The following is a 23,444-nucleotide window of genomic DNA, read 5'->3' on the forward strand; positions in this document are numbered from 1 at the left end:
TATCAAGAAGCTGATTAAACAGCATTATCATTACACAGGTGCACCTTGTGCTGGGGACAAAAGGCCACTAAAATGTGCAGTTTGTCACACAACACAATGCCACAGATGTATCAAGTTTTGAGGGAGCAAGCAGTTTGGCATGCTGACTGCAGGAATGTCCACCAGAGCTGTTGCCAGATAATTTAATGTTAATTTCTCTACCATAAGCCGCCTCCAATACCATTTTAGAGAATATGGCAGTACGTCCATTAGGCCTCACTTCCTCAGACCACATGTATCCACGCCAGCCCAGGACAACCACATCCGGCTTCTTCACCTGCAGGATGGTCTGAGACCAGCCACCTGGACAGCTGATGAAACTGTGTGTTTGCACAACCACAGAATGTCTGCACAAACTGTCAGAAACCGTCTCAGGGAAGCTCATCTGCGTGCTTGACATCCTCACCAGGGTCTGGATCTGACTGCAGTTCGTCTTTGTATCCAACTTCAGTGGGCAAATGCTCACCTTCGATGGCCACTGGCACACTAGAGAAGTATGCTCTTCCTCGATTAATCCCAGTTTCAACTGTACGGGGAAGATTGCAGACACGCTGTATGGCATCGTGTGGGCGAGCGGTTTGCTGTTAATGTTGTGAACAGAGTGCCCCATGGTGGGGTTATGGTATGGGCAGGCATAACCTACGGACAACGAACACAATTGCATTTTATCGATGGCAATTTGAATGCAAAGAGAACATGACGAGCTCCTGAGGCCCATTGTCGTGCCATTCATCCGCCGCCATCACCTCATGTTTCAGCATGATAATGCACAGTTCCATGTCACAAGGATCAGTACACAATTCCTGGAAGCTGAAAATGTCCCAGTTCTTCCATGACCTGCATAGTCACCTGACATGTCACCCACTGAACATGTTTGGTATGCTCTGAATCAACATGTACGACAGCGTGTTTCATTTCCCGCCATTGTCCAGCAACTTTGCACAGCCATTGAAGAGGAGTGGGACAACATTTCACAGGACACAATCAACAGCCTGATCAGCTTTATGCGAAGGAGATGTCGCGCTGCATCAGGCAAATGGTGGTCACACCAGATACTGACTGGTTTTCTGATCCACTCCCCTACTTTTTTTTAAAGATGCATATCTGTATTCCCAGTCATGTGAAATCCATAGATTAGGGCCTAATGAATTTATTTCAGTTTACACATTTCTTTATATTAACTGTAACTCAGTAAAATCTTTGAAATTGTTGCACGTTGCGTTTATATTTTTGTTCAGTGTACAGGAAATAGCCATACGGCTTTGACGTTTTTGGAGACTAGACAGCATTGACAGTTTGTCAGTAGGACAAGCCATGAGCATTGACTGCATTTCTTTGCTACGGACTCCTGACTTGAACCGAGGACACTTAGATTGAACACTGATGACACACGTTCTACCTTTCCTATTTCTTCACCATTTTCATGATCCCATCAAGAGATAACTGCCTGAATTGATTTCCTCTCAGCAACCACGACTTGCTTACAATATCTTGTGTTTGGACAGACGGTTGCGGGCGCAAGCATGCTGTTCAAACAGTTGGAGACTGACAGAAGTGTGTGTTCATAAGAATTAAACTGTTCTACCTTTCAAGTTACCTACACTTGAAATAAACTCAGCAAAAAAAAAAACGTCCTCTCACTGTCAACAGCATTTATTTTCTGCAAACTTAACATGTGTAAATATGTGTATGAACATAACAAGATTCAACAACTGAGACATAAATTGAGCAACTTCCACAGACATGTGACTAACAGAAATCGAATAATGTGTCCCTGAACAAAGGGGGGATCAAAAGTAAAAGTAACAGTCAGCATCTGGTGTGGCCACCAGCTGCATTAAGTATTGCAGTGCATCTCCTCATGGACTGCACCAAATGTGCCATTTCTTGCTGTGAGATGTTACCCCACTCTTCCACCAAGGCACCTTCAAATTCACGGACATTTCTGGGGGGAATGGCCCTAGCCCTCACCCTCCGATCCAACTTTTCCCAGACATGCTCAATGGGATTGAGATCCAGGCTGTTCGCTGGCCATGGCAGAACACTGACATTCCTGTCTTGCAGGAAATCACGCACATAACGAGCAATATGGCTGGTGGCATTGTCATACTGGAGGGTCATGTCAGGATGAGCCTGCAGGAAGGGTACCACATGAGGGAGGAGGATGTCTTCCCTGTAACGCACAGCGTTGAGATTGCCTGCAATGACAACAAGCTCAGTCCGATGAAGCTGTGACACACCGCCCCTGACCATGACGGACCCTCCACCTCCAAATCGATCCCGCTCCAGAGTACAGGCCTCAGTGTAATGCTCATTCCTTCGACGATAAACGTGAATCCAACCATCACCCCTGGTGAGACAAAACTGCGACTCGTCAGTGAAGAGCATTTTTTGCCAGTCCTGTCTGAGACGGTGGGTTTGTGCCCATAGGCGACGTTGTTGCCGGTGATGTCTGGTGAGGACCTGCCTTACAACAGGCCTACAAGCCCTCAGTCCAGCCTCTCTCAGCCTATTGCGGACAGTCTGAGCACTGATGGAGGGATTGCGCGTTCCTGGTGAAACTCGGGGGCAGTTGTTGTTGCCATCCTGTACCTGTCACGCAGGTGTGATGTTCGGATGTACCGATCCTGTGCAGGTGTTTACACGTGATCTGCCACTGCGAGGACGATCAGCTGTCCGTCCTGTCACCCTGTAGCGCTGTCTTAGGCTTCTCACAGTACGGACATTGCAATTTATTGCCCTGGCCACATCTGCAGTCCTCATGCCTCCTTGCATTATGTCTAAGGCACCTTCACGCAGATGAGCAGGGACCCTGGGCATCTTTCTTTTGGTGTTTTTCAGAGTCAGTAGAAAGGCCGCTTTAGTGTCCTAAGTTTTCATGACTGTGACCTTAATTGCCTACCGTCTGTAAGCTGTTAGTGTCTTAACGACCGTTCCACAGGTGCATGTTCATAAATTGTTTATGGTTCGTTGAACATGCATGGGAAACAGTGTTTAAACCCTTTACAATGAAGCTCTGTGAAGTTATTTGGATTTTTACAAATTATCTTTGAAAGACAGGGTCTTGAAAAAGGGACGTTTCTTTTTTTGCTGAGTTCATAAAGATTAGCTGGCTACTCACTAGCACGTGGGCTTGTGCTTGAGAGATTGTTTATGAGACCTGTATTAATGTTCTATAATGCCTGCTAGATGAAGTTAGTCATTATTAGTGATTGTGCATTATGCATGGTTCTGGTTAAATTTGTAATGGAAAAGGCATTTTCATAGACAGTCTTGAAAGCCAGATCAGTGATTATTGCAAAAAAGCCTATTAGTGGCTCTTATGGTTGTGGAAGGGTTAAATTTGGCCTAGGTATAATTTCACAAGCCCTGAATTTATTATATTATTGCTGACTGTTTAAAATGCAGTGTATATGACCTTTAACTGTACAACAAAGCTTAATTGGAGGAAAGATACAAAAAATCAAGATGTACTGTGTGATGAATCACCCATATGTTTGAAAAAAATCTATATGGCCATATTACCCAGCACCATGTCCACTTCCTTTTAATGCGCCCCATGTCTTTCCCCACTGTTTTTCAGCCACCTCATATTCTTCAGCGAACTTTAATCAATGGTTGTTTTTTGTGGTACCTTGCCACTGAAGGATGGTAGCCTAGCCTATACTGTGAATCAGAAGTACAAAGCTAGTCCTTCAAAAAGGCTTCTTGCCCTCTGTCTTCCATGCAGTACGTCCATAGTAAGGCTTTTAGACCATGTTAGCGACCAGGCTAAGACAGATGGAACAGCGAGTCAATGTTATCAGCAGCAGCACACTCTTCTGAGTTCAAACCCATGGCTTTTGTGTGACTGTCCACCTGCAGACAATGCCTGTCCAGCTGGCAGCAATTGGTTGTACAACTGATTGGACCCATTGACCTCCTGTATCTGTCAATAGAGCCATGAGTATTGAAAACCAATAGCAACTCATTGTGCAAATGGGTCAATCAATATCATATGAGTGAGGGGTTAAGGCCATCTGTGTCTCCTGAAGTCAGGCGATTTCTGATTATTGTGTGTGATGGTGTGGAGCAAGCCGTTTGACACCAAAAATAGCCACAGGGCACACTGGCAACTTGAGTGTTGTGAAAATATATCACTGTCACCTGTTCGAGATGAACAATTCTCACAAGGAGTCCTGGGGCTTGAAGTGATTCAAAATGAAGGAGGCCTATGTAGCCCCTTGGAGTGAGCGATAGGCCTATTGTCAGACCTAAGGGTCTTGTGCTTTTGATGCAAGCACGCGGCATCTGTAGATGTGTACTTGTGTGACATTCTCCTTTGTGTGTGTCTGCAAGATCCAAAGAGGCCACTAAAAGCCCATTTATTCTTGATCCAAAAATGTGGTCCGAGGCTTTGTATGTAGGGTGTGACGCAAATGTTGTAGCAATGTGCAGGACTCCGTATCGCTCCACATTGACATGATTGGTTGACTGTAGGTGGGGGTGGGAGGTCCTGTATAAACACTAACTCACTTCCTTGACAACAGCTCTGCGAACCGCAAAAATTATGTTTGATCTGACTTTAGCGCAGGCCGCATTGCAGTAAATGCTGTACGGCCACTGCCGAGGTCGGATAGACCATGCATAGCCTTTAAGAAATATGTCTGCATTGTAAGAGTCCCTCCACCATTCATTGCATATGCAGCTCCTCTATGGGTTTCCTCGGTTCATAGTTTATAATTGCCATCCCCTTCACAGGCGATGCGTCTGTAAATATGACGGACTTATTTCAACACGCTCCCAAAATACAACAGCAGCCCAAACACCAAAGCTGCTCTGCATGCCTGAGCAGACCGCTTCAGGTGTTGCCTAATTACAATGCTAGCACGCTCCTGAGCTGATCTGAAAACGTGCAGAAGATCTAGGCTTTGCCCTTTTGCCTATCCAACGATTGTCAGCATTTTGATTGATGACTGCTGTCTCCTCTTGATCCTGTAGTTTAACACCAGCTTAAATTCCACGCTGGGCACCTGAGGAAAGATAACAGCTGTCGAAACATTTATGGAAATTAGTTACCTTTTTTTTTTTTGCCTGGCTAGTGGCTAGGTATGCATTGGGGGAGCTAATAAACAAGGAATGAGGTTACTTTTTCCAACGACAGCAAATGTAATTACTATCTCCCCCGTGGTGTTTTATATTAGCATTTTTGATTTGTCATTCTGGAATCATCAGAGTTATGGGTTTTGGGATGAAAAGGCATAAAAACATCAGTTACTCTAAACTTTAAAGTTCTGATGCAAATGAATTTGCCCATTTGACAAAGACCGTCCCACTGGGTACGGTGCTTATTCATCGATTGCTGGCTATTCATGATGCAATTTCATGATTTCATTCCCTGTGCAAACGCAACTCTAGCTTCCAAACAGAAACACACTGTCGATGTAGAGGACTGTCTTTTACCTCTTCCTGCAGGCCCCGGTCAGTCCAGACACCTGGTGATAAGATCCCCCCCCATGCGAATATGACAGGACGAGGGCAGCGAGAGACAGCCATGAGAGAGAAAATATGTAATCTTTCCCCAAAATCAATATCTTCGCCTGCAGAGACAGAGGAACAAAGGCCTCAGGTTTTTCAGTGGCACATGTGCTCCATGATAAGGAATCAGTCTCGGAATGGAGAGGCACTATCCATCGACGAAGCCGAGTGACATTTTCAGACACTGGCTACTATAGATGCACTGGAAGAGAGATGTTGCTGGAATATGGGGACTATATGGGGACTTGATTGTATTCCAACAAAAAAAGTTTCACCAGGTTCACACACACTACCTGTTATGTCAGTTGACCCATGTCCTCCATTGGAATAAAAATTAAACGATCAATCAAATGGTAGGTTAATCTGTAACATTGATGGAAGGAGAACACTCACTCTCTCTCTTTCTCTCTCTCCCTCTTCCTATCTTTCTCGTGCTCGCTTACCCTCTATTAGGGTCTGAAACTCCCAAGTGTTTATCATTTTGGCTATGGTTTCGTGAATTGACACCGTTAGGCGACTAGAGATGCGTGTTGGTGACTGAATGACTTACTGCTCTACTGTACTGTAGGATAGAAATTGCAGCACTGCTTCTAGCTCTTAAACAACTTTGCAGTATTTTTGTTGTTGTTGTAATTTCTTACATTATTAGCCCAGAACGTTTTTTTGTGTTATTACATATAGCCAGAAAAAAACGTTTGGATATCAGAGCGGCGGTAACTCATCAGCATTCCGATCAGAAATATAATTTCCCCAAATTGGATCCTTTGTTTGTAGCCCTCAAGGCAATTGAACTTATGCCGGAGGCTGTTCCAAGAAGCCGCCGGCGGAGCAAGGTATTCGGGGTGGATTTCTAGTCTGACTGAGGAGGCATGCACACCATCCACCGCTTCCGATTATATTACTCGCTAATGTTCAGTCCCTGGACAATAAGGTAGACAAGCTCAAGGCAAGGATCTCCTTCAAGAGAGACATCAGAGACTGTAACATACTGTTTAAAGCAATCATGGCTCTCTCAGGATATACTGTCCCCATCCATACAGCCAGCTGGGTTCTCAGTACATCACGCTGACAGGAATACTGAACTTTCCGCGAAGAAGAAAGGCGGCGGTGTATGTTTCATTAACTATTCATGGTGTGATTGTGGTGGTGTGAAGGTAAATGAACTTAAGTGGTTTTGTTCACCTGACCTAGAATACAATCAAATCCAAGACCATATTTCCTCCCAAAATTATTTTATTTGGTTATAGTCACAGCCATGTATATTCCCCCTCAAGCCAATACCACAACGGCCTTCAAGGAACTACACTAGACTTTGTGTAAACTGGAAACCACATCTCCTGATGTGCAAAAGAACACAGACACTGGACAGAGGAAGATTGGAAAAAAGTGCTTAATTTTAAGTTTGAGGTGTTCGGATCACAAAGAAGAACATTCATGAGACGCTGAGAAAATGAAAAGATGCTGGAGGAGTGCTTGACCCCATCTGAAAAGCATGGTGGAGGCAATGTGAGGGTCTGATGGTGCTTTGGTGGTGGTAAAGTGGGAGATTTGTACAGGGTAAAAGGGATCTTGAAGAAGGAAGGCTATCACGCCATTTTACAATGCCGTGTCATACCTTTTGGACGGCGCTTAATTAGAGCCAATTTCCTCCTACAACAGGACAATGACCCAAAGCACAGCTCCAAACTATGCAATAATTATTTAGGGAAGAAGCAGTCAAGTGGTATTCTGTCTATAATGGAGTGGCCAGCACAGTCACCGGATCTCAACCCTATTGAGCTGTTGTGGGAGCAGCTTGACCGTATGGTACGTAAGAAGTACCAATCCAACTTGTGGGAGGTGCTTCAGGAAGCATGGGGTGAAATCTCTTCAGATTACCTCAACAAACTGACAACTAGAATGCCAAAGGTCTGCAAGGCTGTAATTGCTGCAAATGGAGGATTCTTTGACGAAAGCAAAGTTTAAAGGACACAGTTATTATTTCAATTAAAAATAATTATTTATAACCTTGTCAACGTCTTGACTACATTTTCTATTCATTTTGCAACTCATTTCATGTATGTTTTCATGGAAAACAAGGACATTTCTAAGTGACCCCAAACTTTTGAAGGGTAGTGTACATTTAAAAACATTAACATGTAGTGTGTGTGAATCTATCAGTTATAGTTTTGATGTCTTCACTATTATTCTTCAATGTAGAAAATAGTAAAAATATAGAAAAACCCTTGAATGAGTAAATGTGTCCAAAATTTTGACTGGTACTGTGCATGTCAGTACATACACACAACAAGTAGGTCAGGATAGTTTGTACAGTTGAAGTCAGACGTTTACATACACCTTAGCCAAATAGATTTAAACTCAGTTTTTCACAATTCCTGACATTTAATCAGAGTAAAAAGTCCCTGTCTTAGGTCAGTTAGGATCACCACTTTATTGTAAGAATGTGAAATGTCAGAATAATAGTAGAGAGAATGATTTCTTTCAGCTTTTATTTCTTTCATCACATCCCCAGTGGGTCAGAAGTTTACATACACTCAATTAGTATTTGGTAGCATTGCTTTTAAATTGTTTAATTTGGGTCAAATGTTTCGGGTAGCTTTCCACAAGCTTCCCACAATAAGTTGGGTGAATTTTGGCCCATTCCTTCTGACAGAGCTGGTGTAACTGAGTCAGTTTGTAGGCCTCCTTGCTCGCACACACTTTTTCAGTTCTGCCCACAGATTTTCTATAGGGTTAGGTTTGAGGTCAGGACTTTGTGATGGCCACTCCAATACCTTGACTTTGTTGTCCTTCAGCCATTTTGCAACATAGTGGAGCCCTTCACATGGTTTCACAGATATATTCATTATGAAGACAATGTTCAAACCTGACTTCTCCCTTTCTGATATTCTGCCTATTACCAGACATGTAAAAGACAAGCCTGACCTCTCCCCTCTCTGGGCCCCAAGTGACTTTTCCCTAGAGAGAAAGGAAAATGCAACTGCCAACAGTATAGTCCAAAAGAAGACATTCTAATGACAAGTATAAAATACATAAAACATCTTATTTATCTATGTTACCTAACTAATTCTGATTCAGCTACGACAATCACGATTACTCTTGATAGAGTATGTCCTTAGTGCCTCTCCTGCAATAACACAAATCTGACATTTGAGATCCCTTGCTCCCAGGGGCCTTTTAGAGTAATATTGTCACCGAGGACATCTTAGCACTGTGAATGAAACACACATACTGCCAAAGAGCACTCACAATACCGTTTTCATTAAATACAGTGGCCTATGTTTGGTGGATAAAAAAAAATGGCACTATGTGAAATGATTCATGCGAGAAGATGAAAATAGTTTTAATTTGTTCTTGAATTTGCATTCCGTATAAGAGCTGAGTAGATTTGAGCAAAATGTTAATGAAAACGGGTATAGATTTGTCTTCATAGGGGACTTACTGTATTAGATGTAACAAAGGTGCTGTCAGTCACGAGTTATCTTATTTTTTGCCTCCATGTGACTGAACTGTTAGTTGAAAGGATGGTTCAGTGGGTAGATGGAGAACAGCTCAGAAGAGTTCATAAACCATAATAAAGTCGGTGGTATTGTGAACAGTTCTATAGCAGCCCTGTAGGTGGGGGTATGATCACTGGCTTTTTGTCTGGAGCGAGTACAAACACACAGCGCTAGAGGGTAGTTAGAATATGAAAAGCTACATTGCTTTTCCCCTCTACCTCCTACCCACTTCAATCGATTTCTGTTGAATCAAATGGATCCTAAATGTAATCAGTCACATTTAATGAGCTAGAGTAAACAATTTGCTTTTTGCTCTTGTTGGAAAAGGTTCCTGTTTCAAATGAAGTTACCCTCGCAATCTACAGTTCAATTGGACAGAGGCTTAATAAACAACCATTAATATATGTTACAATCAGTCACTGAAATGAAAACTGCTATTAGTAGATTGACGTTTCCACTTTCCTAATTGACTGTTGGCTATAACTGAGCGTATGTTAATCTATGGCGCTGTTGTCCCTTCAAATGGACTGTTTCTTATTATTATCTCATTATTATCACATGCTCCAATCGGTAAATATGCATTTATGTAAATTAACAACTGTCCCAGTATCCAATAGTTGTACTCTAACCAAGTTTAGACCAGTATTCACAGGGTTCAGCCTACTCCTCTTCATGTAATAATATTAGAGAACTGTACTGTATGTTCATATGTCCCACTAGCCTAGTGTCTGTTGTAGATTGACCTGATTGTTGATTGTCCTATTTGGGGTAATTAATATGTACAGTACCAGACAAAAGTTTGGACACACCTACTCATTCAAGGGTTTTTTCTTTGTTTTTACTATTTTCTACAGTGCAGAATAATAGTGAAGAGATAAACTATGAAATAACACTTATGTAGTAACCAAAAAAGTGTTGAACAAATCAAAATATATTTTAGATTCTTCAAAGTAGCCACCATTTGCCTTGATGACAGCTTTGAACACTCCCTCTCTACCTTCCACTCTCTACTTCTCTCTCTTGCTCTCACCATCTCTCTCTCTCTCTCTCTATCTCTTTACTGCCCCCTCTCTACCTTACTTTGACATTTTAGTAATTTAGCGACTTACAGTAGTGAGTGCATACATTTAATACTTTTTTCTCTCTACCTCCCTCTCTCTCATATACCTTCCCTCTCTACCTCCCTCTCTATCCCCCTCTCTCTCCCTCTCTCTCATATACCTTCCCTTTCTACCTCCCTCTCTACCTCCCTCTCTATCCCCCTCTCTCTCCCTCTCTCTCATATACCCTCCCTTTCTACCTCCCTCTCTCTACCTCTCTCTCTCTCTTGCTTTCTTTTGCTATCTTGCGCTCTCTTGTACATAGACTTCGTCCCTTCCTCTGCCTCTCTCCCCTCTGCCTCCCTTCCTCTCTTTCTCTGCCTCCCTCCCGGACTCCCTCCCTCCTTTGCCTCCCTCCCCTCTCTACATCTGAGCCAGAGTGACTGTCAGAGGGAACATAGCAGTTCATTCACTCCTCATCCATAGCTCTTAGAGTCTTCTCCCTTTACAGAGAGAGACACATACGTAGACAAGAAGAGAGTCGAAGAGAAAGAGGCACTCTTTAAAAGGACTTTAGGAGCCACGTTATTATCTTCATCACTCTTCCTCTACTCTCTTACTTTTTAACGAGACTAACATTTCCTGTATGCCTCTAGCAGACTTTCTGGGACTCTAAGGTAGACTCCTTATCCACCCGTTCCACTTCCAACCCACCCAGTCTGGATTTGGGGAGTGAGCGGGCGGTAGGCGGGTGCCTCGGGGCGCCCAGCCCGTGTGTGTGGGCGCGACGGCGGTGGAGTGGGCGCGGGGGAACTGGAGCGCCAAGGGCGCGGCCGGGGCTCCCGAGGGCGAGGAGGCCGGGTCGGGGTCCGAAGTCGGGGCTGCAGGGTCTGGGCATGGTGGTGGCGGCGGCGCCATGCTGAACATGGTGTGGGAGACTGAGGGGCTGCAGACGGTGGGCATCGTGGTGCTGGTGTGTGCCTCGCTCAAACTGCTGCACCTGCTGGGGGTCATCAACTTCTCTGAGGGTAAGAGAGAGATAGATAGAAATGAGAGAGACAGAGATGGAAAACAAAGAGAGTGAGGGGCTTTCGAATTGTAGTATACGCGAGAGATATTTGTCCATTGGTGGCTCTCCTAACTTGATTATAATGTGTTATTTTGGTATGTAATATGTTTTGTATTATATTGCTCCTTTCTTGCCAATGAAGCTTGTTTGATTTTGTTGTTGAGTGTCTGAGAGCAGTTTGGGAAACTTAAACTGGTGTAGCCAGCCACTATAAGACCGGGGTGGTCAACTACTGTGTAAGGGTACATTTACATGAGTAATATATGCGTAGTGAGAACTATCCCTGTTCAACATCATTTGCAACTTTTCTGTTTACACTATCCTTACTTTAGCCTTGGATGTGGTGTGGCCAACTATTAGCATACCGTAAATACAATAGTATATAGACAAACAAAATCTAAACCATATTGCACATAATGTTGCACACTTGATTAATGCAACGATTCGCAAATGTGTGGATATTTTAGAAGCCTTTCATTTTCAGTTATGCTAACAGAGCAAAAATGCTGTATTCTGGTTTTAAGGTCATCTTTGCAGGGATGTGGTGTGGGACACGTGTAGTTTCATTACACTGTACCACTAAGAGGAGTATGTGGTTTAGATTTCTCCCACACTACCTCCGAAGCAGGGTTTCCGTTAGCCGGTAATTGAATTAAAATAAAATAGTTGCCAGACAAATTGATTAGGAGAAAAAACTATCCAAATTGCAGAATGCTTTTTATTCATTTATGTAAATAAATGGATAAACATTTGATTGTCATTCTTATTGGTCTATAGGTTATTTAGCCAAATTTGGGGGAATTAAATTGGGGCGTGTGTATTTTCTTTAGTCCGTCATGTATCTTATTGATCACAGCATACAGAGCCTATTTTTAGCAGAGGATCACTGGTCAGACGGTGCTAGAGTTGCTGCAGCTTCTCGCCTCTGCCGGAGTGGAATGTGCTACGTTAAACAGTTTTGATGGCCACGATTTAAAAAGAGCTTCTATTTTTATTTCTCAACTGGTAATTGAAGCACGCCTCCCATTCGCCATTCGAGTGCATAGGCAACGGTAGGCTGTCAGCGCATCCCCCAACAGTCTTTGTATTGTGAGCTGGAGGCATTATGGACTTAATTGTTTGAAATCTGAAACATTTTACTTCATATTATGAGGCCTGTCTTACCTTGCTTCAAAGAAGCCTAGGCATAATCTGACCATAGAAACATGGGGGCAATTATTAAAAAAATACTTACTCATATGCCATTGAAACCATGCATTTCTCTCCTGTTGTATTTGTTTTCATATGAACTTTCTTTCATTGTCCAGAAGCCAAATGCACAATCATAGTCATATTAGCAGCCCATCCTAGTTGTTGCATCTTTAGATTCCCCCTCTAAATTTCTAACAGAGATTTTCATCTATCATGGAGCTGCTCTCATCAGGTGCGCTGTTTAGAGTTTTGGGCAAAATTGAATTTTGGAAAATGTTTGAAAATTATGTTTTATTGGCTGCTTTCATTACAGGAGTTGCATGTTCTGTTAAGATTAATTACCATAATCGTAATGTGATTTTTGCATTCTGAGCACCGTGTATTCTCTTGGGCAATTTGGCCAGCAACAATTTTATTTGGGATTACCGGCTAACGGAAACCCTGCTCCGGAGGTAGTGTGGGAAACAACTCTCAAAGAGATTTGAATCTAGATCTGTCTCTTTATGCTACAAAAGTATATGTCCTTGGACTAGCATGTGTCTCAAAGTAGTGTAGTGTAAAGAGAGCATTAAGAGATACCGAATTAGCTGAGGAAGATACGGGTGCTGGAGGCTTAGTCAACTCAGACATACTGTAATGCATCTCCAGTTGTGGTTTATATTGGCCTACAGGTCAAGAGTGCCTCTTGATTTTAAGTCGTTCTGCGTTTTAGGTTCATAAAAATATTTGGATGTTTTCAAGGAAAAAGTTAGTGGGAGGGATCATTTTTCTTGGTGCGTGTGTACTGTAAATGCGCTTGTGTAATCATCGCTGTATTGCGCTTTGTGCTTACATACGCAACAAAGCACCCTTCTCTGTGCTGTAGTGTGTTGGCTAATCATAGGAGGTGTGAATTACTATTATAAGCTCTGTACACATCTCATTTGGTGTACACAAGGGACATCATTGCCACTCAGATGTTACTAAGTAAGGGCAGACTGTTGAACTGAGCACAGAACGTGGCATGACTAAATAAACGGTTTAATTTGGCAGAACAGTTGTCTAGTAGAAATGTTTAGTAAGCACTTTTAGTTTAGTTAAAGACCATCCGTCAGGCTATGGTTTGGTAAACACACTTTAAACCGTAGTTAAGACTATGAATCAAATGTTGGTGGGTCCTTGTATTCTCATTCACGTGTACATAGGAAATAGAGATATGTACATTAAAAGCTTTGAGAGAGAGACTCAATTGCCGTTGCTTAATCAATATCAATTGTGGTCATATACAAACATGCTTTCAGTTACTCTCTTTTATTGTTCCTAAGAAGTTCTACAAGCAGATTCAAGTGTGTCTAATAATAAAAAAAAAAATTTTTACATCACAAGGGACACTAAATTAGGTTGATATACTGGAGGTAAATCTTTAGTCTTTCTTTGAAAGACAATTGTCCTGCTTTTCAGCAGTGGTCATTGTATCGATCTGTTGCTGTGGTGGTTGGATAAAGAAACTGTATCAACCTTCACAGTGTGTGAATCTGCGAAAACCAGATGATGTGATCACTATCTCATGAATCAGTTCACCCCAGCATAATCACCTTGACAGGATGTCTGGTGGCAAAGCTTTTAGACCGCCTGACAGTTGGTCAATAACTACATTGACGTGTTGCATCTCCAATCCAGTCATGTCTTGGAGTGGAATGGTGTTTAGGCAGTCTTGCAGATGTCTGGTATTTGGGGGTAGAAGTGATGGACTTATAGTTTAGAAATTCACCATATCTTTTGTTCATTTTAGAATTCTTGTTCAAGGTGCAGTTGTACAAAGAACACTGTCTTTCTCTCCTTGGTGAAAGATACATGCTTGTCCCTTCTCCTTTGCCTCGCAGACTCAACTATAACCTGAAATTTATTAAACAAACTGAATATGTACTTGATTCTCTTTGGAATCATACTGGGAGTGTGCTCTGAAGTTCTCATTGCTGTCCATTACAGTGCCCTATAGGAACATCAGTTATGCCACAGTCCAGTAATAGTACTGTAGGCCTATATCTGTCATCCACAGATGACCTATCTAGAAGAAAAAGAAACGCACACCTATTTAGGCGAGGTGCTGGCTAGCGGAGTAGAAAACTTAAAAATAAAGGAGAGCCGCACACTCTAGGAGCTCAGATGCAAAAATATTTAATTTACCAACGTTTCGACAGGCAAGCTGTCTTCATCAGGGTACAATCACAGACACTGCGGGATGACTCGTTTATATTTTTACATTTACATTTAAGTCATTTAGCAGACGCTCTTATCCAGAGCGACTTACAAATTGTTGCATGTTGCATTTGATAATTTTCTGTATATTTTCAATAACCAAAAATATTGTTTTTACAGCTGTTTGAAGCTGGTGAACCAAAACCGAAAGTTAGTTTCAGAAGTCATTCTACACTGAGCGAACAGTGTAGAATTTTAGCAACCAGTAAGTGATTTCCATTAGATAACACAGCTACAAAGTCAGAACAGATTTCACACGTTAACAACAGATGCTGCTCCGGTGGAAAAATCTATATGCAAATATCACAGCCAATCACAACACTGGCAGTTAAGTAATACAGTGAAACACTATCAAGCCACTATTACTGCAGACATTCTGTATTATGGAACTTTTCTGAAATTACAAAGCAAAAATGTAAAAAACTTCTGTGTAGCACCTTTAACTCAATTGAAAATGTTGCTGTCAAGGACTTTTGATGTACAGTAATATAATAAGCAATAAGGCACGAGGGGGTGTGGTATATGGCCAATATACCACGGCTAAGCGCTGTTCTTTCGCACAACATGGGGTGTCTGGATACAGCCCTTAGTCGTGGTATATTGGCCATATACCACAAACCCCCGAGGTGCATTATTGCTATTATAAACTGGTTATAAATGCAATTAGAATGTTTTGACATACCTGTGGTATACAGTCTGATATATCATGGCTTTTAGACAATCAGCATTCAGTGCTCGAACCACCCAGTTTATTATAATAATAGTATATACACATAGCAACACATGCAGATTGGTTCTCAATTAACTTACTATGCCAGGATACATTTGTATTTATTTTAAACAAATACACATCTAGGCCTATCTGTATGTAGTTGGGCAGAATTTCCCAACATCCAATTACTACAATGTGTGAATAGTGGGTACACCTTGTTTAGCTAAGATTTACCGTTCATTTCTACACTCGAGCCAAAATCCACGTCCATCACACACAGGGACGTTTAGTCAGCAGACTATATTATTTTACAGTCTTATTCATGTCATTGTCATTCAGCATCACGGCCAAAATGACCAAACGTCCAGTAAAAAAGAAACATGGCTTCCAGACATTTTCATTTCTTTGCTAACCTTGTCCTTTGGTGTCTTACATAACGTTAATGTTCTCTCTGCGGTTTGTTTTAGAGGCTGGGTTTTGAAAAGGGTCTGTGGCAGAGATGGTGCTTTGCCCTTGGGCTTTCAGCAGAGTTTGCTAGTGGTGCAAATGCCCTGGTTTGGTCAACCTTTTGTTTTCACTGTAACCTTTTTACACTTGCAATTACAGCTCCTTGTCCTCCCGGTACTTGTTTGCTGTTATGGTACATATGACACAATATCTTTATCAAGGGTCATTCTAAAACTATGAGAATTCAAGGGGTATTCTTGGTTGAATTTAATGCAATGTTTACTGTGTAGTTGGTATGGATAGGTGTGTGTGTGTGTGTGTGTGTGTGTGTGTGTGTGTGTGTGTGTGTGTGTGTGTGTGTGTGTGTGTGTGTGTGTGTGTGTGTGTGTGTGTGTGTGTGTGTGTGTGTGTGTGTGTGTGTGTGTGTGTGTGTGACTCAACCAGCACTCAATTTTTATGTGGCATGCAGTTTTGTGTTGATTTACACGTTTATCAAAGTTAAGTGACCATGTGAGCTTTGTATCATTTTGTTGCCTTAAGAAGTGTCCCTTTTAAATTACACCACATAGTGTCAGTATGTTGCCTCCTCTGACTGAGAGTATTGGACTGTAAGAAAAAAACCTTAGCAAATCCTCTCCCTCTCTCAACCAAGTCACTTAAAGTTTATTTACATCTGCAAATGTCCATTAAAGTCTCACTTTACAACCGGGCTCGTCTGGCGTACTCTGTCATGTCTGGACACCGTCCTTAATAAAACAGAAATGTCGTTATTTTCTACTGCCATAAAGTCTCTACTTGTCTGTAAGGGGAAACCTCAGCACATCTGTTACATGCAAGATGATGATGATGATAATAAAGAGATGCCTATAGACAGTGCTGGAGTGATTGACATGACCTTTCCCAGGGTGTCCTGACCCATGGTCCCCTCAGTTGTCTTTAGCGCTCATCAGTGGGAGTGAAACTTATTGAAACGGTCTGGAGTGTCCGTCAATTAGGATTACAGTGGTAGAGACAAAAAAAGTAGCACCCTGCTGATCAATACTGATAAAAGTATCCCAGTTAATCAATTCTGACAGGGGAGATTGACAGTGATGAGGTGAAGTCGTTTTGGATGATTGTGACGCCTAAGGCAAATAACAGATTGGGCTACAGACAGATTTTCAAGTTGTAGGTGGTTAAATGACCTCGGTTTCAGAGCAATGGGGAAAACAGTAATGTATCTCCATAATGCCATTTGAATTCAGTGTGACCATGTAAGTCTCACAATGTTTGAGGTGTTAGATTGACTAATTTATTCAAGACCATAAGGGCTTCGCAGTGTTGCCATGCATTAATTAATTCAAAACCTCTGCAGTTGTTATGCTTTTGTGGCCCATATCACAGACTGTAAAATACTTATTAAATTAAATTACACTAAGGTTGTCGTGAAAAATGTATGAAGTATTATCTTATTTTTGTTTTCTCTTGAAACGTTTCCATTTTGTTTGAGGAGCTTTGAAGCTGACTGCCTGAGGCCTGAAGTAACCCATCCGTTATTTATTATTCAATCAAGACAATACAGGGAAAACTCTCAATCAGCACTTTGATAACGTGAATTATCAGGCTAAGTAAAAAAATATATTTTCCGTAATTATGCAGAGGAGGTAGGTGTTCTCATGCATTATGCAAAGGTTGATCAGATATTTATGAATTAGTTTTTTCGTTTTGTTTTCCAGACGGATATCCCTGAATGTCAGAGTGTTTTGTCTGGCTTTGAAAGTCTTTAACCCATACATTTTAAAGTCTGCACATAATGTTGTTGTGAGTGAGTTCATGCCATTTTAGTTTGAGTTGTGAAAGTGCTGACTGGTCTAAAGTCACTTCATTAAAGGGGATGCCACCGCCTCAGGGTACCACTGCTTGATGTATGAAACAGTGAAAACTATCAGCCACACAGACAGGTTTGTAATTTGCCATAAGACTGATAAAAGGGACCATCCGTAACAAAGGAATCTGCAGTTTTATTGGATTGGATACATCATCACATCGTAGTCAGGCTACAACAATACCAGGGAGCTTTGTGGTATCAGCAAATGGGAATGCTCCCAATTAGAGATATCTCTTTACAATTTAGTTATTTAGCAGACACTCTTAACACAAGAAACGTACAGTAGTGCAGCATACATTTTCATTTTTTTACTGGTCCCCTGTGGGAATCGAACCCACAACTCTGGTGTTACAAGAGTCATGCTCTACCAACTGAGCCACATGGAACCACCTTTTCATAGAATTCTGCAGTGGCTTTGAAGTTTGCAGGATATAAATAATGTTGTCACAACCACTGGCGTCGGCATGAACGGGGGGAACCCTTTCATGTGAATTGCAAGTGAAAGCCTCTGCTGTGCTTTCACTCGCTGTAATCCATCACAAAACCAATTGTAACTTAGTGCTGTTGATGTGTAATGGACATGCTCCTTGAGTTTAAGTTGTGAGACTCAATGAACCCCAACTCTGCATCGGTTTCCTAACATTGAACACATGGCACATGGCAGTGAGATTTTAGGGCTGATATACAGTGCATTCGGAAAGTATTCAGACCTCTTGACTTTTTCCACATTTTGTTACGTTACAGCCTTTTTCTAAAATGGATTCAATTGTTTTATTCCCCCTCATCAATCTACACACAGTACCCCATAATGACAAAGAAAACAGGTTTTTAGAAATCTTTGCAAATGTATTAAAAACCAAAAACTGAAATATCACATTTACATAAGTATTTAGACCCTTTACTCAGTACTTTGTTGAAGGACCTTTGGCAGCGATTACAGCCTCAAGTCTTCTTGGGTATGATGCTACAAGTTTGGCACACCTGTATTTGGGGAGTTTCTCCCATTCTTCTCTGCGGATCCTCCCAAGCTTTGTCAGGTTGGATGGGAAGCATCGCTACACGGCTATTTTCAGGTCTCTCCAGAGATCGAGAGTTGGATTGGTTTCAAATCTGGGCTCTGGCTGGCCCACTCAAGGACATTCAGAGATTTATCCCAAAGCCACTCCTGCATTGTCTTGGCTGTGTGCTTAGGGTCGTTGTCCTGTTGGAAGGTGAACCTTCGCCCCAGTCTGAGGTCTTGAGGGCTCTGGAGCAGGTTTTCTTCAAGGATCTCTCTGTACTTTTCTCCGTTCATCTTTCCCTCGATCCTGACTAGTCTCCCAGTCCCTGATACTGAAAAACATCCCCACAGCATGATGCTGCCACCATCATGCTTCACCGTAGGGATGGTATTGGCCAGGTGATGAGCGGTGCCTGGTTTTCTCCAGATGTGACGCTTTGCACTCAGGCCAAAGAGTTCAATCTTGGTTTAATCATACCAGATAATCTTGTTTCTCATGGTCTGAGAGTCCTTTAGGTGCCTGTTGGCAAACTCCTAGCGGGCTGTCATGTTTCTTTTACTGAGGAGTGTCTTCCGTCTGGCCACTCTACCATAAAGTCCTGATTGGTGGAGTGCTGTAGAGATGGTTGTCCTTCTGGAAAGTTTTTCCATCTCCAAAGAGGAACTGTGGAGCTCTGTCAGAGTGACCATCGGGTTCTTGATCACCTCCCTGACCAAGGCCCTTCTGCCCCGATTGCTCAGTTTGGTCAAATCAAATGTATTTATATAGCCCCTCTTACGTCAGCTGATATCTCAAAGTGCTGTACAGAAACCCAGCCTAAAATCCCAAACAGCAAGCAATGCAGGTGTAGAAGAAAAAAAACTCCCTGGAAAGGCCAAAACCTAGGAAGAAACCTAGAGAGGAACCAGGCTATGAGGGGTGACCAGTCCTCTTCTGGCTGTGCCGGGTGGAGATTATAAAAGAACATGGTCAAGATGTTCAAATGTTCATAAATGACCAGCATGGTCAAATAATAATCACAGTAGTTGTCGAGGGTGCAGCAAGTCAGCACCTCAAGAGTAAATGTCAGTTGGCTTCCTGTCCGGGCGCCAACCCAGACAGGAAGACCACGTTAGTGACTCAACCCACTCAAGTGACGCACCCCTCCTAGGGACGGCATGGAAGAGCGCCAGTAAGCCATTGACTCAGCCCCTGTAATAGGGTTAGAGGCAGAGAATCCCAGTGGAGAGAGGGGAACCGGCCAGGCAGAGACAGCAAGGGCGGTTTGTTGCTCCAGAGCCTTTCCGTTCACCTTCACACTCCTGGGCCAGACTACACTCAATCATATGACCTACTGAAGAGATGAGTCTTCAGTAAATACTTAATGGTTGAGACCGAGTCTGCGTCTCTCACATGGGTAGGCAGACCATTCCATAAAGATGGAGCGCTATAGGAGAAAGCCCTGCCTCCAGCTGTTTGCTTAAAATTCTAGGGACAATTAGGAGGCCTGCGTCTTGTGACCGTAGCGTACGTGTAGGTATGTACGGCAGGACCAAATCGGAAAGATAGGTAGGAGCAAGCCCATGTAATGCTTTGTAGGTTAGCAGTAAAACCTTGAAATCAGCCCTTACCTTAACAGGAAGCCAGTGTATGGAGGCTAGCACTTGAGTAATATGATCAAATTTGTTGGTTCTAGTCAGGATTCTAGCAGCCGTATTTAGCACTAACTGAAGTTTATTTAGTGCTTTATCCGGGTAAGCTGGAAAGTAGAGCATTGCAGTAGTCTAACCTAGAAGTAACAAAAGCATGGATACATTTTTCTGCATCATTTTTGGACAGAAAGTTTCTGATTTTTGCAATGTTACATAGATGGAAAAAAGCTGTCCTTGAAACAGTCTTGAAATGTTCGTCTAAAGAGAGCTCAGGGTCCAGAGTAACGCCGATGTCCTTCATAGTTTTATTTGAGACGACTGTACAACCATCAAGATTAATTGTCAGATTCAACAGAAGATCTCTTTGTTTCTTGGGACCTAGAACAAGCATCTCTGTTTTGTCCAAGTTTAAAAGTAGAAAGTCTGCAGCCATCCACTTCCTTATGTCTGAAACACAGGCTTCTAGCGAGGGGAATTTTTGTTTCATTGAAATGTACAGCTAGCTGTGTGTCATCCGCATAGCAGTGAAAGTTAACATTATGTTTTCTAATGACTTCCCCAAGAGGTAAAATAAAAAAAATTGAGGAATACGCAGATTTAAAGAGGAGTCCGTAATTTGCTTTCTAATGATCATGATCTTTTCCTCAAAGAAGTTCATGAATTTATTACTGCTGAAGTGAAAGCCATCCTCTCTTGGTGAATGCTGCTTTTTAGGTAGCTTTGCGACAGTATCAAAAATACATTTTGGATTGTTCTTATGTTCCTCAATTAAGTTGGAAAAATAGGATGATCGAGCAGAAGTGAGGGCTCTTTGATACTGCACGGTACTGTCTTTCCAAGCTAGTCGGAAGACTTCCAGTTTGGTGTGGCGCCATTTCCGTTCCAATTTTCTGGAAGCTTGCTTCAGAGTTCGCGTATTTTCTGTATACCAGGGAGCTAGTTTCTTATGACAAATGTTTTTAGTTTTTAGGGGTGCAACTGCATCTAGGGTATTGCGCAAGGTTAAATTGAGTTCCTCAGTTAGGTGGTTAACTGATTTCTGTCCTCTGACGTCCTTGGGTAAGCAGAGGGATTCTGGAAGGGCATCAATGAATCTTTGGGTTGTCTGAGAATTTATAGCACGACTTTTGATGCTCCTTGGTTGTGGTCTGAGCAGATTATTTGTTGCGATTGCTAACTTAATAAAATGGTGGTCCGATAGTCCAGGATTATAAGGAAAAACATTAAGATCCACAACATTTATTCCATGAGACAAACTAGGTCCAGAGTATGACTGTGGCAGTGAGTAGGTCCAGAGACATGTTGGACAAAACCCACTGAGTCGATGATGGCTCCGAAAGCCTTTTGGAGTGGGTCTGTGGACTTTTCCATGTGAATATTAAAGTCACCAAAAATTTGAATATTATCTGCTATGACTACAATGTCCGATAGGAATTCAGGGAACTCAGTGAGGAACGCTGTATATGGCCCAGGAGGCCTGTAAACAGTAGCTATACAAAGTGATTGAGTAGGCCGCATAGATTTCATGACGAGAAGCTCAAAAGACGAAAACGTTGTTTTTTTTGTTGTAAATTGAAATTTGCTATCGTAAATGTTAGCAACACCTCCACCTTTGCGGGATGCACGGGGGATATGGTCACTAGTGTAACCAGGAGGTGAGGCCTCATTTAACACAGTAAATTCATCAGGCTTAAGCCATGTTTCAGTCAGGCCAATCATATCAAGATTATGATCAGTGATTAGTTCATTGACTATAACTGCCTTTGAAGTGAGGAATCTAACATTAAGTAGCCCTATTTTGAGCTGTGAGCTATCACGATCTCTTTCAATAATGGCAGGAATGGAGGGTCTTTATTCTAGTGAGATTGCTAGGGTGGACACCGCCATGTTTAGTTTTGCCCAACCTAGGTCGAGAGCACAGACATGGTCTCAATGGGGATAGCTGAGCTGACTACACTGACTTGCTAATGGCAGACTCCACTAAGCTGGCAGGCTGGCTAACAGCCTGCTGCCTGTCCTGCACCCTATTTCATTGTGGAGCTAGCAACTCTAGGAAGAGTCTTGCTGGTTCCAAGCTTCTTCCATTTAAGAATGATGTAGGCCACTGTGTTCTTGAGGACCATCAATGCTGCAGACATTTTTTGGTACCTTTCCCCAGATCTGTGCCTCGACACAATCCGGTCTTGGAGCTCTACGGACAATTCCTTTGACCTCATGGCTTGGTTTTTGCTCTGAGATAAACTGTCAACTGTGGGACTTTATATAAACAGGTGTGTGCCTTTCCAAATCATGTCCAATCAATTGAATTTACCACAGGTGGACTCTCAACGTTGAAACATCTCAAGGATGATCAATGGAAAACCTGTTTTCGCTTTGTCATTATGGGGTATTGATGAGGACATTTTTTTATTTAATAATTTTTCAAACAAGGCTGTAACGTAACAAAATGTGGAAAAAGGGAAGGGGTCTTAATAATCCCCCCCCCAACTTCTTTAATAATGCACGTCATTTTTTTTAAAATCTAAAGCTCATGTTATCTAATTATGTATGTGTTATTGCAACATGAATGTGAAAATGTGTTTGTCACTTCTAAAACCAATATTTGGTTCATATGCACACTCAATGAAAGAAAACTTATTGGCAAGTTGATTTTGTGAAACTCAAGAGCTTCTTCATTTCATGAAATAAAAGTTGAGATTTAATTGCACAGGATCCTGAGATTTCTCTCACCTCTCATTAACTTTATTTTTGTATATCTGTGAATTGGTGGGTGGAGCAGCTACAGGGAAAAGCAGTGGTGGAAAAAGTACCCAATTTTCATACAGTGGGGCAAAAAAGTATTTAGTCAGCCACCAATTGTGCAAGTTCTCCCACTTAAAAATATGAGAGAGGCCTGTCATTTTCATCATAGGTACACTTCAACTATGACAGACAAAATGAGAAAAAAAGTAGAAATAATTTAAAATGGCTTATATTGAGCAAACCAGACAGCACCATTTTCTTGTTGTTTTAATTTACAGATAGTCAGGGTCACACTCCAACACTCAGACATCGTTTACAAAAGAAGCATTGGTGTTTAGTGAGTCTGCCTGATAAGAGGCAGTAGGGATGACCAGGGATGTTCTCTTGATGTGTGTGGATTCACGGGGTTCACAGAAACAATGACCAGCCTTCCTATCCGAAGCCATTCCA

General features: G+C 42.1%; 1 protein-coding gene across 5 annotated transcripts in view; it reads left to right on the top strand.

The window, feature by feature from the left end:
* The window catches only part of LOC139561775 (Kv channel-interacting protein 4-like), a 256,694-nt gene that overhangs the window by 197,888 nt on the left and 35,362 nt on the right, over positions 1 to 23,444 (top strand). Inside the window, exon 1 of one of the 5 annotated variants that reach the window (XM_071379058.1) lies at positions 10,848 to 11,124. The exons of the other annotated variants lie outside the window; for them this stretch is intronic. Within the exon in view, the coding sequence (XP_071235159.1) occupies positions 11,013 to 11,124 (112 nt within the window). The 5' untranslated portion in view covers positions 10,848 to 11,012. Of the gene's footprint in view, positions 1 to 10,847; positions 11,125 to 23,444 lie in introns of those variants that run through there. 5 annotated transcript variants of the gene reach the window in all.

This window comes from Salvelinus alpinus, chromosome 31 (assembly GCF_045679555.1).
Source record: "Salvelinus alpinus chromosome 31, SLU_Salpinus.1, whole genome shotgun sequence".
Classification (NCBI taxonomy): domain Eukaryota; kingdom Metazoa; phylum Chordata; class Actinopteri; order Salmoniformes; family Salmonidae; genus Salvelinus; species Salvelinus alpinus.